The sequence below is a fragment of the Lytechinus pictus genome, chromosome 1 (assembly GCF_037042905.1).
Source record: "Lytechinus pictus isolate F3 Inbred chromosome 1, Lp3.0, whole genome shotgun sequence".
In the NCBI taxonomy this organism is placed as follows: domain Eukaryota; kingdom Metazoa; phylum Echinodermata; class Echinoidea; order Temnopleuroida; family Toxopneustidae; genus Lytechinus; species Lytechinus pictus.
The window spans coordinates 23,910,907-23,927,500 of record NC_087245.1 but is presented as its reverse complement, the minus strand read 5'-3'; the positions used below and the strand labels follow the sequence as shown (position 1 = coordinate 23,927,500).

Genomic DNA, 16,594 nt, shown 5'->3' with positions numbered 1-16,594 from the left:
TTTTGTTATTATTTTCCGGGGTCACCCCCTCTTGTCGGCACCCCTTTGCGTGTTATGTATATTCTGTGAGGATCAAGATGTCATTTCTCGTAAGGTCTGGTTAAACAAGCTTTTCCATGTTTTGAGAAAATGATTGCCCGTACTTAACTGATTTTATTTCGAACATTTCCAATTCAAATATATTCCAAGTATTTTAGGCAAACTATGGTTTGTATATATGTTTTTTTCTTTCAGGTGACGAATTTGTCAAGCCCCACCACCCTCTCTGCGGATGTACAATGTGTTTGAACCGGAAGGAGTTTGATCCTCTCATGCACTCCTTGTCAATTATCAATGCATACCGTGCACTATGTAGTGAAGCATACATCTCATTGACAAGTGAAGATCCCATCCTTACAGCTTTCCTCTTGAGCAAAGAACTCAACGGCCTTTGTAAAACGGAAAAGGAGTTCAAGGTACGAGTTTCAAACAATTCATAAGTCGGTTCAATGTTTTTATTTCCATGAAAATTGCATTGTAACAAGTCATGAATAAATACATTTCATTGGGAAATATCACATCAAATCACATCGAAAATATTGCAAATTAACAACATTAAATATAGAAATTAAACCAAAAAAAAATGAAAATGAAAGTTTCTTTTCAAAGAGATGCGTTTTTCAATTATATCGTCGCTTTGAAGTACTTTAACAAAATGTAATTTACATTTAGTAAATGAATTAACCTATAACTTACAGCCCCTTAATAATGACAACTTAATACAAAACGAATCAAGATCGACTGTGGTTATAGGGACCAATTAAATTTTGCATTTATTGGTGTTCTAAAGATTAATTTGTAAATACGATTTATAATAGAGCTAGTGTCATTTCTCTCGACAAAACCCAAACAAACTCTACCATTAAATTTACCCATGGGTCGCCAGAAAGGCCATGAAATGAATTGCATGAGAGGATATGCGTTAGCTATAGGCCTACCAGAAGAAAACTTATGGAAAAGTATACGCCGAGACATAATGGGTATGTTGCCTCTCCGATCCATCAGAGAATGGGAGAGAGATACACATTAAGGAGGGGAATCTTGTTCATCATCCACTGAAATAACAACAACAAACAATTTACCCTAAATTATTTTGATTTCCATCCAAAATAGGATTAATAATTTTAAATCAACATTGCAGGTTTATTCTAACTTCTCATTCTTTCATCTGTTAACACTTCGTATGAGAAATTTAAAAACATATTCAACGTGCTTGAAATGAATAAACTATGGTGGACCGAAAGTACAAACAATAAATAACGGCAGGGGCCGGCCAACCATCCGCTTTTGCCGGTATAGTTATTGTTTATTTTACTCTTATTCATTTGACAAACATCATAAAACAAAATTTCATGATACAATCATTAATGATGTTTACATGGCATGAACAAGCGAAGACGAGCAGTCTTGTCGGGGAGATGAGAGCATTATGAATAGCTGTTGCTCGGAAGCATATCACTCCACAAGTCGCACAGCATTGTACAAAATCAAATATAAATGTTCATTAGCATAGAGGTTTATTAAAATTATGATAATGAATATAAATTGATACAAGGTATTGGCATTATTATTCTTTCACGACAAGGATAAAATATCTACAGGCCAATAAATAATCTTATCTCCTCGAAATCATTATTATATGACAGGATATATTGTTATAGTACCAGCATAAAAACAAGAAAGATCTGAGTCATGGAGTGCCCTCGTTCGGATTTCATACTGCATATTAGTTGTTACAGAAAATGAGGAGGTGAATTGTATTTTGAAGAGAAAGTACCCCTCTCTCTCATAATAATGTGATATAATAGCTTGAGTAAATAGATTGGTTTGATCTGGTTTGGTTTTATTTACTGTATAAAAATCACAACAAAATACAATGCACAAATTATCAAGATTAGATATATATATATATATATATATATATATAACGTAAAAAGAGACGGATTGGTCACTCTATTCAGAGCCATTGATAATAAATGGCTCTGTTCGTACTCGAGGACTCGAGGTCCAGATGAAGTGACTTCGGAGCATTGTACCTTTTGTCGGTCATGAGACAATAAAGGAATCTCAAAATTTAGATTTTTGCAGTTTTCCAAAATCAGCAGATTTCCTTTCCTTTTTGGACATGACCACACTCCGCGTGATCGGGGTGGGATGGGGCATATATACGTGTATAGTTACATCTAAAAGTTATAGGTAACTCGAATAAGGGAAATTATTTACTGAACCATGATAATGGAAACTGGCGTAATTGGAATTTAGACAGCTTTGTTTTTCCTACAATCATGGAATTAAGATATAGGTCACGGTCAGAAATAAAATATTGTTGAGAAATGCATTGTTTTATACTAACAAAAGTGTCGATTCCGTTAAAATGAGAAACGTGTTTTTAAATTTTTCAAGGTGACGGTGAATGGTTTGCGTTGTTGAGGAGTTTAGTTTCGAAATTACATGTGTGATATAATAGTGTTTGCTTGAAGCTATCAATCTTTAGCACTCTTTAGCAATTAGAAATAATATACTACCCCTCAAACATGACTTTTGATGGGTATAGTTCAAAATTTCCGAATGGTATAATAGTTTAGACGCTTACAAGACTATTATTATGATTAGGCCTATGTCAGTCATAACAGTTTGGGTTTGGCACTTATTTTCTTTTATACAACTCCCAAGAATGTTCTGTAATCTGATTGGTCCAAATCGGATCACATGATATTCAGCGAATTGCACTATTGCATCCAAAATGCACTATCCTGCACTCTGACGTCAGAGTGCAGGAAAGTACAAGTGCTGGCATTATCTAGAATTTTGATCAAATGGCATTCGGGGCAAACATGGTTAAGGGGTGTGGTTGTATAAAACAAACAATACACGCATTATTGTGCATGCAGGGCCAAATAATGAACGATGTGCGAGAAGAGCCAATGGATATACCGCACCGAGGTCCGCAGGACTGAGTGCGGTATATCCATTTGGCGAGTCGAGCACAGAGTTCATTATTTAGGTCCTCTTTGCACAAGAATCCGTGCATTGTTTGTTTTATACAACCCCCCCCCCCCCTCCCCATGTTACTGAGTTGCCCCGAATGCTATACTTGATCTAAATTCTAGATAATTCCAGACCTCGCACCATCCTGCACTCTGACGTCAGAGTGCAGGATAGTGCATTTTGGATGCAATAGTGCGATTCGCTGAATATCATGTGATCCGATTTGGACCAATCAGATTTCAGAACATTCTTGGGAGTTGTATAAATGGATATACCGCACTCGGTCCTGCGGACCTCGGTGCGGTATATCCATTGGCTCTTCTCGCACATCGTTCATTATTTGGCCCTGCATGCACGCACTTACGTGCATTATTTGTATAACAATTCCACTCCTTTGTTTTTGCTCTTAATCAACTCAGAATGAGTACAAGGAGCTGATCAAGAAATGCAAGACGTATGCCTCGAATTTACTCGATATGTGTCAGAATACAGAAGAAGTTAAAACCATCTTGAAACAGACTGCCATTTCAGAAACCGAGGTTCGTGATCAGCAAATTGGTCATCCTCCACGTGCACTTGGAAGCAAAGTCGAAAATGAGAAGGAAGACGAGAACGCCCTCCCGCGGTTAGAAATGGCCATCGAATATCACCAGAAACAGGTATGTGAGCAGAACTTGTCACAAAATTAATGAAACATGCATCCCCGAAAAAAAAAATTCGAGTTATTCCTGTATTAATGATTCCGTATGTTGGCCAGTTAGGGGTTGGTTTTGGTCTTTTGGAATCTTGTTACTAGACATGCTTGAAAGTCAGCACATATCATTGAAGAGTAAATTTACAAAGAATTATACCAGAATTAAAATTCTCTGTTTCTGATTTTTGCATATGAATGGATTCCTTTGTTCGGCTCTGCATCCAATTTCAGTATCAGTGTTTTTGTTGTGCGAATTTATAAATTGTATTTTGCGTTGATGGAAAATGAATGATTTTGCTCTAATTGAAATAAAGAATAATAATAGGTCTCTATTTCGTTACATCTCTATCTTGTAATGCTTTATTAGAAACCGACATAAATTATGTTAATTATCATGATGCATAAATAAAAATTACCTTTTGCATAATATCACTTATTCTGTTTTCTCTGCATACAAAATTCCCCACCCTCTCTTCGTCTTTCACTCCCTATCTTTCTAACCTCTTCTTCCATCTCCCCCTCTCTCTTTCTTTATTTCTCTCTTTCCCCACAATCCAATCACAGTTTGTAGCACATCCCCATTGCCAGCACCATCTTGCCACGTTGTGGTACCAAGGCTTTCCTCAGATCAGACTGATGCACTCCTGGATGAGAGTGTTTATCTTGCCCCTCTTCTTACCCCTCCTACCAGTGGCCGTCATCATCTATCTCATCTACCCCAAAGGAAAGGTGAAATGTCTTTTGTCTCCTCTATAATATCAATCCGGGCTCCGTACCGCAATAACGTCCAATCAAACTTTCCGTTACAAGCGCATTATGGTCATCATGCCAAGTACCATCATCCAATCAGGATCGCCGTTTTATTTTTTTTTCAAACGACTGCTAAACTTTAAAATATCCTGTGATTGTATATACCCTCCACCCTTTTGTTGTGGCTTCAGTAATAATTGTTAAGCTATGTATAGGCCGACCTTTTACGATATTAGGCCCCTCACATAATTATGTAATGTTATAGATGATTGCAACTAAACTGATGCATACACTGTCCAGACGACACTCATGGAAGATGATTGATTAAACAATATTTTAGGAATTATTCTTGGTAGAAATATCCACTATACTGAATGATGTGAATAGACTTCTTTAAAGCGAACATCCACCTTCGGTAAGTGAACATGTTTGTGTATTGAGGTGTGTTCATATCAGCAGTAGATAGCACAGTGTCCTGTCTGAAGAAATTTCTTAGGAAATATGCATCATGCAGGAATACTTTTATAATTAAAGTTAGTTAAATCACTGTTTTTATATGTGTATATAGTGATATGTTTATATACTTTTCATGTAGGCCTACTTTGATAATTATGTTCATATCAACAGTAGATAGCACAGTGTCCTGTATAAAGACATTCTTAGAAAATGTACATCAGGAGCACTATCACGATTGAAGTTAGTTAATTCACTGTTTTTGATATATGTGTTTTTATACGTTTTCATGTAGGCCTACTTTGATATGTTCATATCAGCAGTAGATAATGATCATGCAGTGTACTGTCTGATAAACTTTTTAGAAAATACAACATGAGGCATAATGTAACAAGCTACTGACAAGGTAAACTGCTGATTCGTCTATTGCCAACTCGTCTACTCATCAAAATGGTCTACCTTCAGTTAGTCTTATGCCATTCCGTCCATCAACATTTCGTCTAACGGTCATTTGGTCCGATAACCATATGGTCCAATAATCACTTCGCCTGATCACCAGTTCGTGTATGACCATTTCGTCTAATAACCAGTAGGTCTAATATCCATTACATTTTCATTTTGCACAATTAACACTTAGTCCAGTTAGGCCAAATGGTATATGGACTTAATGGCTATTGGACCAACTGGTTGTTAGAAGAAATGGATAGTGGACGAACTGATGGTAGACCTTAATGATAGTAGACGAGTTGGTAATTGGACGAATTGGCATTAGACCAAATGGATTAGAATAAACCAGTAATATAATGGCTTTTGATTTATATTTTTATTCAAGAAATGAATCGGTATACTCTGAACCTCCAACACACCGTGTGGATTCGTGAAGTGAGAAATACTCTATAACGTCCATTTACCCTAATTCTGTCATTTAGATTGGAAAGCAGGTTTTCCCATGGCCATGGATAGTTATCTATTGTTTCTGGGGGTGCTGTGACAATGTTCAGCACCCCCAGTAACAGTAATATAATCCTCCGTGGACAGGGCGATGTGTTTTCCTTCTCCTATTAAAAAAGACCACAGTTTATCTGTATTCAGTCAATATTATCTTTGTACAGTTTGGTAATTTCATGCGGAGCCCGATTATCAAGTTCATCAACCAGTCGGTGATGTACATGGTATTCCTTCTGCTTATGTTCATGGAGTCGGTAACGGAAGGTACCTCCCGTGTTGATGTGGAAACCATTGAGGACGTGCTCCTGGCATCGAATTCCTGCATACCTTACATCAATGATATTGGTGTCCAACATGACATCAAGGCAAAGATACGGGGCAGCGGCAGCGCCATCGAATTTTTCCTTTTCATCATGGTTCTGGGTAAGTAGTATCAAGGTTCCCATTTCATAAAGACCGACGGTAATGGTAACTTTGCATGCCATGAAGGTCATTGCAATGTAAACCTTGATTTTCATTGGCTGCTCTGTTACCATGGTAGTTACCACAATGACAATTCATTTAGGAAACAAGCTCCCAAGTCTGTCAGAACCACCAGTCCACAACGATTTTTTTTCATACTGTACGAATCTGATCCAAATAAGCAAACATGCATAAAATAAATGAAATAATACCTTTTCATTTGTTTCATCTATTGCTCATTTTATTTTTATTTAATTAATTTTCTACACATTCTACACATGTGGTTTCACATTCATGCATGTTTTTATTATTATTTTTTTATCAATTTCGGTCATAAATCAATCAATACCTTGATTACCAGTTGATCTACATTTTCATTAGCATGATTTGCATTATATCTTATCAATTATCATATGTGACCAGGCACGATGACTCTGTAGTTGAAGTGTCCACATCGGATCTGGGGGTCGTATGTTCGATTCCCAGTCGAGACACACCAAATACTTGCCTTCTAACCAGGATCTCGCTGTTATACATTATATAGGTCCCGCTGGAGAAAAAGGTTAAGTGGCTATCGCGCTACGAGATATCAGTTTACAAAAATGGCCTTCTGCATACTAACCAGGCATTCTGCTAAAGAACAGTTTTATAGACTTGAGTGGCTAACCTGGGTGACTATGAGTTATCATGATATATTACAAATGTTTCAAATCATTTATCTTCGTGTGCAGGGTTGATTTGGCAGGAGGTGAAGCAGATATGGCGGGAAGGTCTCCATACCTACGTCAGTTCGATCTGGAACTGGATTGATTTAGCCATGTTGAACCTACTCCTTAGTTCACTCGTAATCGTATTCATGTCGATGGTGTTGACCATGGAAGCCCAGCGATACTTTTTAATTGATGGCAGTTGCGAGGCTCTGGCTAACGGCAGTCCGACGGCAGAGCAGCACTTTTATTTCCTCACTGGTGGTGAGTTGAACGTTATTCAAACTCAAAATAAAGATGTGAACCTTCTGATTAAAAAAAAGATTCAGTTGGGGAATGACAAGGGAGAATTCGTATATACAGGGATGTTGGAGTGGGCCACTCTGATGGGGATTCCTGACCTTATAACAAAAAAACCTAGTGTTCATACTAAATGCAATTTTCGACCATTTCGTCGCTTGGGTGCAGCAATCATACAGTATTATCAATATTTTCCCCCATATGAATGTTGTATCAGCTATTGGACTGGGTCTCCATGCTGAAGTGAATTTCTTTTGGACCATCCCCCATACCACCCCCGATAAAAGTAGCAACTATGCCAAATTTGACAATCGTGTTTCCTCTCCATCAATTAAACTAGGCACTTGCAAATGTGCCAATCAGGCCATGACAATGACGACAAACACAGCATCTGTAAGCAATTCTACTTGGGATGCTTTCATTTTCAGATCGGACGGCATGGAAAAACAACGACCTCAACCTAATCGGGGAAGGGCTGTTCGCTATGGCCAATGTCCTGAGCTTCTCCCGACTCTCGTTCATCCTCCCAGCCAGCGAATTCCTTGGACCTCTCCAGATCTCTTTGGGAAGGATGATGGGGGATATCTCTCGATTCGCCGCAGTCTTCTTTGTGGTCTTCCTGGCCTTCTTCTGTGCCATGTGTAATCTGTATTGGTACTATCCAGACAACAGCTCGTTTGGATCGTAAGTATATGACTATCGATCTTCTTGTGATTTATATGCACTAGGTCTACAAGCAGTACTTCTTGGATAGTCTGATATCACATGGGCTTAACCCATTTGGTCTACTGTCGGTTTGGTGTTCTTGATGTTTGGTACATGTATCAAATAATATCCAAGTCCTTTGGAAGCGCATAGGGACGTTATATGACACAATGTAACATGCGCTATACAAGAACTGCGTTAATACTATTATCATTATTATTATGTGCACTGCAGTTCTTCTAATTCACACTTATTTTCTTTCCTTTTCTTTTTTTGTTTGTTGTGATTTTTTTTTGGGGGTGGACAAGAGCCCCCTAAGCCCCCCCCCCCCAATTTGTACGCCACTGCGCATATTTCAATATGAATAGTCTCTATGCATGTGCAAATAGAATAAATTGAAACAAGAGAAGAGAGTGGAAAAGGTATAAGAGAGGAGAAAAGAAGAGTATGAACACTATTTTTTTAGTCATGGATCTCCATTATACCTTCTTTTCATTAACACATAAGGATATCAACATTTGGAAATCAAAACCATCTTCAAGGTACCTTCCTTTCCCTTATAAGATTACCCTGGCGCCGCGGCCGCCGCCTCTTGCTCACGATCCTACATAAAAACAATATAAACTGATAAAGACAAAACAGAACAAATCATGAGAACTGTCAGTGATGTCTTTGGCATTTTGAATATTTATTAGCGTGATTAGTCCTCATACATCTTGGTTTTACAAGCATGAATATGAAAGTGTTATGTTCACTGGATATATGCCTTTTCTTTTTCTTTTGCATCTTCTAGTAAAGTATTGTAATACATTCTGTGGTTTATTTCCAATTCGTCTAAAGCCAATTCGTCCAATTGCCAACTCATCTACTATCATTTTGTCAACCATCAGTGCGTCCACTATCTTCATGGTCTAATTGCCAATTCGTCCATTCACCATTTCCTCTAATAGCCATTTGGTCCAATAGCCATTTAGTCAATATACCATTTGGTCTAATTGGACTACGTGTTATTGTGCAAAATGAATGAAAATAAAATGGATAGTAGACCAACTGGTTATGAGACTTTATGGTCCTTGACGAAATGCTGATTAGACGAAGTGATGATTGGACCAAATAGTTGTTAGACGAGATGTTGATGGACGGAATGGCATTAGACTAAATGATAGTAGACCATGTGGTGAGTGGACAAGTTGGCAGTAGACAAATTGGCAATTTACCCATTTTGTTACCTTTATAATACAATTAGGAACATTTGGTAAACCTATTGACAACTGAATTGTGTAATCCAGTAGGTACCTGCATATCTAAGATTAGTTAGCGTTTTAAACAGCAGAGAAGCACTTCATTAATATTTTTCGTCCGATAGGTTGTCGGAGCTGACAACTTCCTTGATTTCAATTAGATGAGAAGCTCGTCCTGTTCCTATATTATAACTGTCGGCTAAAACGAGACTTGCCAGATACATTGTCCGACAAATCTTTCCTAAAACGCCACCCCCCAGTCAAGTTCGTTTCAGTGCAAGCTTATTTAGTGCATTTAGAGTGAGCACACATTTTCACCCTTATCTTGTCAATGCTTTGTTCAGAATGTCGAACGCCTTGACGACACTGATGTGGGCTCTGTTTGGTCTCGGTGACACGTCTAATACTTCCTGCCCGGACGACTACCCCGACTGTGGACATGCATCTACCGAGGTGTTTGGGGTTCTACTGTATAGCTCCTACATGGGTATCATGGTCATCGTCATGCTCAACATGCTCATCGCTATGATGTCCACGTCCTTCGACGAGATCAACGTCAGTACAGTATTCTCACCCAGATTGCCCCCCCCCCCTCCGGAGAAAATAAAATGATCAAAATAAAGATTAATAGTAATGATGATGATGATGATGATAACAATAATAATCTATGTATGTGTTCACCTGTCTTTCTCTCTCTCTCTTTTTACTATAATTTATTATGCCTTATTAGTTATGACACTTTAAAAATTGTCCCCTCCGTACCAAGTTGTTGTCACCTTCACGTAGCGCGTTATAATTTTCTTCATTGGTGTTTTTACTGGTGGTGTCTGATACTATAACTAATTTCATGTCGTTTCATTTTGCCTCATAACGCATGTTACAGAACGATGAAGATGTTGAATGGAAGTTTTCTCGTTCTAAACTCTGGCTGTCCTATTTTGAGCAAGGGGCCACATTACCCATTCCATTCAATCTTATTCCTTCACCAAAGACCATCATCAAGAATTTCATGTGGGCAAGCCATAAACTGATCAAAACGAATTCGAGCAAACGAATTGCATCTCACCGACCAATCTCTCAGGTAAACAACTGATTTAATTGTTTAAATTTAATTCTTTTGACGTTTTTTATTTTAAAAAGTTCATGAAATAAGACCCTTGACACTTCCCTTTTTTATTATGCTTTCATTTTTAAAGTGAAATAAAATGCAACCATCTTTAACGCCCACTTGATTATGAATATCAGGTTACTTTTTTTTCCTTCAAACTCTATATATTACAAAATAGATTTTCATTTAAAAAATGCCAAAAAATTTATGTTAAAGATGCCCATGCACCATGATGCAGTGGCGGATCTAGCTTTTTGCCAAGAAGGGGGGGGGGGGGGTGGTTGACAAGGTGGTTTGACCCAATAACGATGAGCTGCGTCGTAATGTGTCCTACCCCCCCCCCCCACGTAGATCAGCTACTGTTCTGCTTGCGCGACTCTCATAAACCGGGAAGGTGTTGGAATTTGATCCCATACACCTTTTTTTTTATTCTAGGGAGCCCATGGGGGGGGGGGGTTAAATCCCTAACCCCCTCGATCCGACCCTGTATTAATTAATTTTTTTATTTATTCATCTATTTTATTCATTTATTTATTTATTTGTTTATTTATTCATTTATTTTTTATTTATTATTTGTTCGTTTATTTATTTATTTATTTAATTTTATGTAAGAACAGGGTAGTCCATTCAGTGCCCAAAGGCATGCTTTACAAAAGAGCCCTGTAGACATAGAATGATTTACACAATAAATGAATCATGTGCCATAGAGCTCCTATAAGCTTTACCCAATAACCACATGCAGTATCTTGTCTTTTCATAGAGTAACTTGCGAAAAGCTGTCAGACGGAACGTAACGAGCCACGAGGATCTCATGAAGAAAGTCGTCAAGAGATACCTATTCAAGTTACAACGAGCACAAGATACTGACGAAATCGACGAAGGTATATATATATATATATATATATTCTTATGATTTTACGTTAAGTATTGGGTGGGATGCTCATATCGGCTTTGGACAGCAGAGGCCTCAAAATTCAGAGCCATTCGATATAAAGGTCACATTGACATGATTGAAGGGAATGGTACTGGAGTGACGAAATGGGCCAAATATCATTTTTCGCTCAATACTTCTCACAATCGTACCCTGTGTTTTGGGGTTTCCGGTATTATTTCCGTCACGCTTTGTAGTCTCCTCTTTTTTTTATTGTTGGGGGTGCTGCTCATGCTCATATGAATCTAACAGGTGAGCCAAACTACGCCCTTTTTCAATAAAACTTTTTTTTTTGGTATACTTTCTTTTCATTGACATAAAGGTATATGATTGGGGTGAGCTATACATTCGAATGTTATATCGTCTTAAAGTTTTAATGACTGGTGTTCATGTTGCCTTCATTATTACTCACTTTTCTCAGCAGTTTTACCAAAATTTGTTACATATATATATCCATAACAGGCTAAGGTAAAAAATAATTGTCCAAAGAAAAGTACAAATTATTTGCATTTCTTCAAATTATTCAATTTTTAATGATTTCAGGAGAGCTCGAAGAAATCAAGAATGACATATCTAGCTTCCGGTTCGATGTACTAGAGGAGCTGGGTAATATCTCATCGAAGGTAGATTCCAATTTGTATGCAAACTCCAAAATAAACAACGTGAAACCGGCACGGGCGAAGGATGGGCCCTCCATGGCGAAGATACCAGAAAACGGAGAAGATGCTGGAAAGATTGATGATTTTGAGAAAGTTGCCGATGTGATCACTCAAAAGATGGAAGTTTTGTCAGAAATGATAATAGCTTTGAAATGCCAATTCTCCCAGATACTCGAGAAAGGTAATTTGGAACCGAGTGCTTAATGAAAGATACATTTGACGTGCGTGACTGCAGAGATGCTTTAAAACCATAAATGATTTGAATCCTGAAATTGGCTCATGCCTTCAACCATCTCAATGACGTTGGCGCATGGACTGTAGCATTTCGCCATGCAGGGTGATGTCGAAGTCGTAACCCCTTGAGTTCAATTTACACCGACATGTATACTGCAAAATAATATTCAGTTTGATCTCAAGCTTGGTTTCGGGATGTGGTATACTGCCTAACAAAGATTAACATAATTAATCGACGGTGCATAAAGAATATCCTGATGATTATCTATTTCGGTTATTTTTTACGACGCTAACAGTAACTCATCTATTTTCTATATTAAGGAATGAAAGAAATGGGTGAAAATTGTCCATATACTCACCGCCTGGACTCACCGACATCAAGTGGTTTCAAGATAAGGTGTTAGTGTTTCTGAGAAAAGCTTGAAAGGGTTGCTTTACCTATAGCGCGACAACACGTTCACAGTGTTGTGTTACAGGCGAGACCAACCGCAGGCCGACCAAAGCTATAACAGTCACTTCCAATGGCATAATCATTATCGGTCGGTTTGGAATCAGTTTCGTAGATGTTTGTGGGGCTTGATATTGCCTGCAAGTTATAGAGCGACAACATCGGGTAACCGAGTGACGTCTTACCCAATAAGTCTTGGTTGAAGCTGGAGTAAAAAATAAACACAAATGTGGGTCACCACCGCACTTGAACTCACTCATCATATTACTGGTGTTAAGAATTCGCAGAATTAAATTTCTCGCTCTGGTTACTTTGAATATAATATCTCTTATAACCATATTCATGAAATGAATATCATTTATATTTTTGTTTATATTTAGTATGTAGGTTTACATTAAATGTAATAACATTCAGTATTTCATTTCTCATCAATATAATTCATGGGAATTTCTACTCGATATATTTGCAAGAAACATCCCGAACAGTGTAATATATTAATATCATATATTCTGTGTTCAAACAAACGACAAGGAAGATAGGTCTACATCTTTTAATGCATTGTTTGAAATGGGTAATGACATTATTTAAATAAAATTATTTTGTTATTTGAAAGTTTATTAAAGTATCGCTTATTTCATTTTTTTATATATAGAGATTTTTGTCCGATCCTACAGCTTCTCTGAATAAAAGATCATTTGTATAAGCACAATACTTAGACACAAATTCCTTTAGGAATGTTATAAAATTCATTTATGATTTAAGAATTGCGTATGTATCTTAATTCTACAAAATATACTTTATAAGGTCGTTAAAACAATTATTAATTTATTCAAAGTGCTATGGCCCTGGGAAGCGGGGTGCTGGAGTGCTTCGCACCCCAAGATTTTTCTCGGGGGTACTGCGTGTATTATTCTTCATAGGCAGCACCCCTGGAATTCTGGTAGGTGTTAACAAATTGGAAAATGTAACCAAAGTGACCTATATTTTGTAGTGAAATCCTTTTCTTTCTTTCTTTTATTGTTTTGCTTGTCAAATTTACATCAGCAACCTCAGTAAAAAAAAATGTTCCCAGGCCCCTGTGAAGTGGCTGTTATGAGGATCAACATGCCTTTTCAAATAGAGCCTGTTTAACATTCACTGAACGCTTAAAACGACTGGGATTACATGGCCATTAATTTAGCTCTGGAATCCATTCAAACTTGGTACCCACGTAGCGTATTATGAAATTTACCCGCATAAATACGTTGTCGGACTCATTATTTATATTTTCTTAATCCTTACCTATTTATATGAAAAACGTTCACAAAATTCAAATGCGTTTCATTTCTTGTTTAATCTTAACCATGTCGACATGTAAATATGTTAGAAGTCAACTTTGTAAGATAAGGTATCTCACTATCTTGAAAGACCTTTTAAAAGTCAGCCTTGCCATGTCGACAATAACAACGTTATTGAGTCAATATGGCAAGATAAAATATATTGCCATCCTATCAACATCAGGTAGACAACACTCTAAAGATTCCGTTGTTAACCCGTCTTATAGATGATTGATACGGTACATCTTGCCATGGGCGGAAATCTGTCTCGAAAGGTAGGGGGGACAACAGGGGCTGATCCAGCCTTCGCCAATAGGGGGGGGGGGGCGAAAACATTTTCAGCCGTATGTTAATCCCCGATCGGCCGCTCGAAGGTAATTTTTGTCTGTTTCATTGAAGGAGTAGTCCTCATGGTCACTTTTTAGCTTTATTCTTATAAATCAACATAAATATATGATATCATTGTCCTTATTTATATAATGCGAACGCGAAGCGCGAGCAAATTTTTTTTGGAAAATTTTTGTATTTTTTTTCCTAAAATTTGAACATTCTGGGCAATGTTTGTTTTCCTGAAAAAGATGTATATACAACTAAATATTTACTACGAACGCGAAGTGCGAGCAGAGGTTAACTGATGGAAAAGGTACCTGTTAAAGACTGCTTGCAATTAGCCATGAAGACGTTACATATTTGAACAATCAAATAATGCGAGCGCAAAGCGCGAGCTGAAATTTTTTTTTGAAATTTTTACCTAAAGACTGGAAATTCTAAGCACTTTTTGTAACTTAAACATATAATAGGTATATAACTAAACAATTGATGCGAACGCGAAGCGCAAGCGGAAAGTTTTGAGATTTAGACCTAAGAACGAGACACTATTCATGTTTTGTAAATCATGAAAAGGATGAGTAATGGGGGGTCTTTCTTACACCCGGTCCTTACATTAATAAAGCGAATGCAAAATGCAGCCAGAAAATGTTCATATACGTTTAATTTGAATTGATCGAAAAGGTACTTGTTAAGGACTGCTTGCACTTAGCCATGAAGACGTTACATATTTCAACAATCAATGCTAGCGCGAATCGCGAGCTGAAAATTGTTGACATTTTTTCAAAAAGAATCGAAAATTTTAATCAATTTTTGTAATCGTGAACAGGGTAGCTATATAACTAAACAATTGATGTAAGCGAAGCGTGAGCAGAAAAATTCGAGATTTAGGCCTAAAAACGGGACACTCATGTTTTGTAAATCATGAAAAGGATGAGTAATAGGGGATCTTTCAACATTAATAATGCGAGCACAAAGCGCGAGCAGAAAATTTTTGATATTGTGATCTGAAACTGGATAATGATTTGAATAGAGAACAAATTGAATATCTGAATAAATATGAGCGTGTTTCAGATTTAGACCTAGAATCTCGGCATTTTACACATCTATCAGCGAGCGCGAAGCGCGAGCTTAAACTATTTGATATTCCGATCTGAAAAAAAGAGTCAATTTCAGCTATATATTTCAAGCATTTTTTAGGAAAATTGTGAGGTGGATATGGATCACACTTAATAAAGAGCTGATATTTTTCATTATTATTTGAGTTTTGACATAGGACCGGGACATCCTTAGGACAAATCATACGAAAATGATGACTATCTTCCTATTCCTCTTACTAAGCGCGAGATGAAACAAAAGGGACAATTTAATCATTAAATTGATATCTTATTTATTAATGCATAATGCGGGCGAGAAATCTGATGATATTATGGCCTGAAAACTGGACAAGCACTTTTGTATTTAGGAATAGAATGCATCAGTTAAAATATTTTTAACCATCAATGCGAGCGCAAATCGCGAGCCAAAATCTTGGATAAACTGTCATGAAAATCAATATTGAGACATACATAACTCGCCAATCAAAATACGAGTAGCACTATCTGCTACGTTTTGACAATAACACTTGAAAAGGGATATTTTCAAACTAAATGGAATACACAAATATAATAGGTACTGAATAAATCGAATTTTGCGAGCGCTCAGTGCGAGTAGAAAATGTCAATATTCAGACCATAAAGCTGTAACTTTTACAGATCACTTTTTTAAAAATCCGTAAATCACAAAAAATGATGAAAGTTCGATTTCCGAGGCGAAATGTATAATGTATATTGACTTCCAAACATGATATTTAAGCTCCATATTGAAAGATCACCTAACATGCAATGCGAGCGCGAAGCGCGAGCGAAAATTTTATATAGTGACATGAAAGATTCTTTTTATTTTACAAGTTTTCCCCTCATCTTATTTTATTCACACTGGAAAACTTGACAAGCAAAAAAAAAAAAGAAGGTTTTCACCCAAAATGTAAGGTCATTTAGTCCAAAATAAATGTATTATTTCGAATGTGAATGATGCATTTTTCTCCATCATAAAAGACCAAAAATAGTAGGGGGGACATTTGATATTGTGTCCCCCCTACTATTTTTGGTAGGGGGGACACGTCCCCCCTGTCCCGCCTGGGATTTCCGCCCATGCATCTTGCTAAAAAGTGAATGATTATGAATGTATTGGTCGAGGCGATGTTTGCAACTTTACAGATAGCTATTCAAAGGGTGGGTGGGTT

The 16,594-nt window shown here is 37.2% G+C and overlaps 1 protein-coding gene across 2 annotated transcripts in view; it reads left to right on the top strand.

Moving 5' to 3' along the window:
• LOC129259661 (short transient receptor potential channel 7-like) overlaps positions 1-13,390 on the top strand; it is a 24,094-nt gene extending 10,704 nt beyond the window's left edge. For both annotated transcript variants that reach the window (XM_064098637.1, XM_054897936.2), the window contains exons 4-13: positions 235-455; positions 3,447-3,686; positions 4,286-4,450; positions 6,037-6,295; positions 7,066-7,305; positions 7,770-8,025; positions 9,632-9,842; positions 10,171-10,368; positions 11,156-11,276; positions 11,870-13,390. In XM_064098637.1, the coding sequence (XP_063954707.1) occupies positions 235-455; positions 3,447-3,686; positions 4,286-4,450; positions 6,037-6,295; positions 7,066-7,305; positions 7,770-8,025; positions 9,632-9,842; positions 10,171-10,368; positions 11,156-11,276; positions 11,870-12,189 (2,231 nt within the window). In that variant the 3' untranslated portion in view covers positions 12,190-13,390. The remainder of the gene's footprint in view (positions 1-234; positions 456-3,446; positions 3,687-4,285; positions 4,451-6,036; positions 6,296-7,065; positions 7,306-7,769; positions 8,026-9,631; positions 9,843-10,170; positions 10,369-11,155; positions 11,277-11,869) is intronic.
• The last annotated feature ends 3,204 nt before the right edge of the window (positions 13,391-16,594 follow it).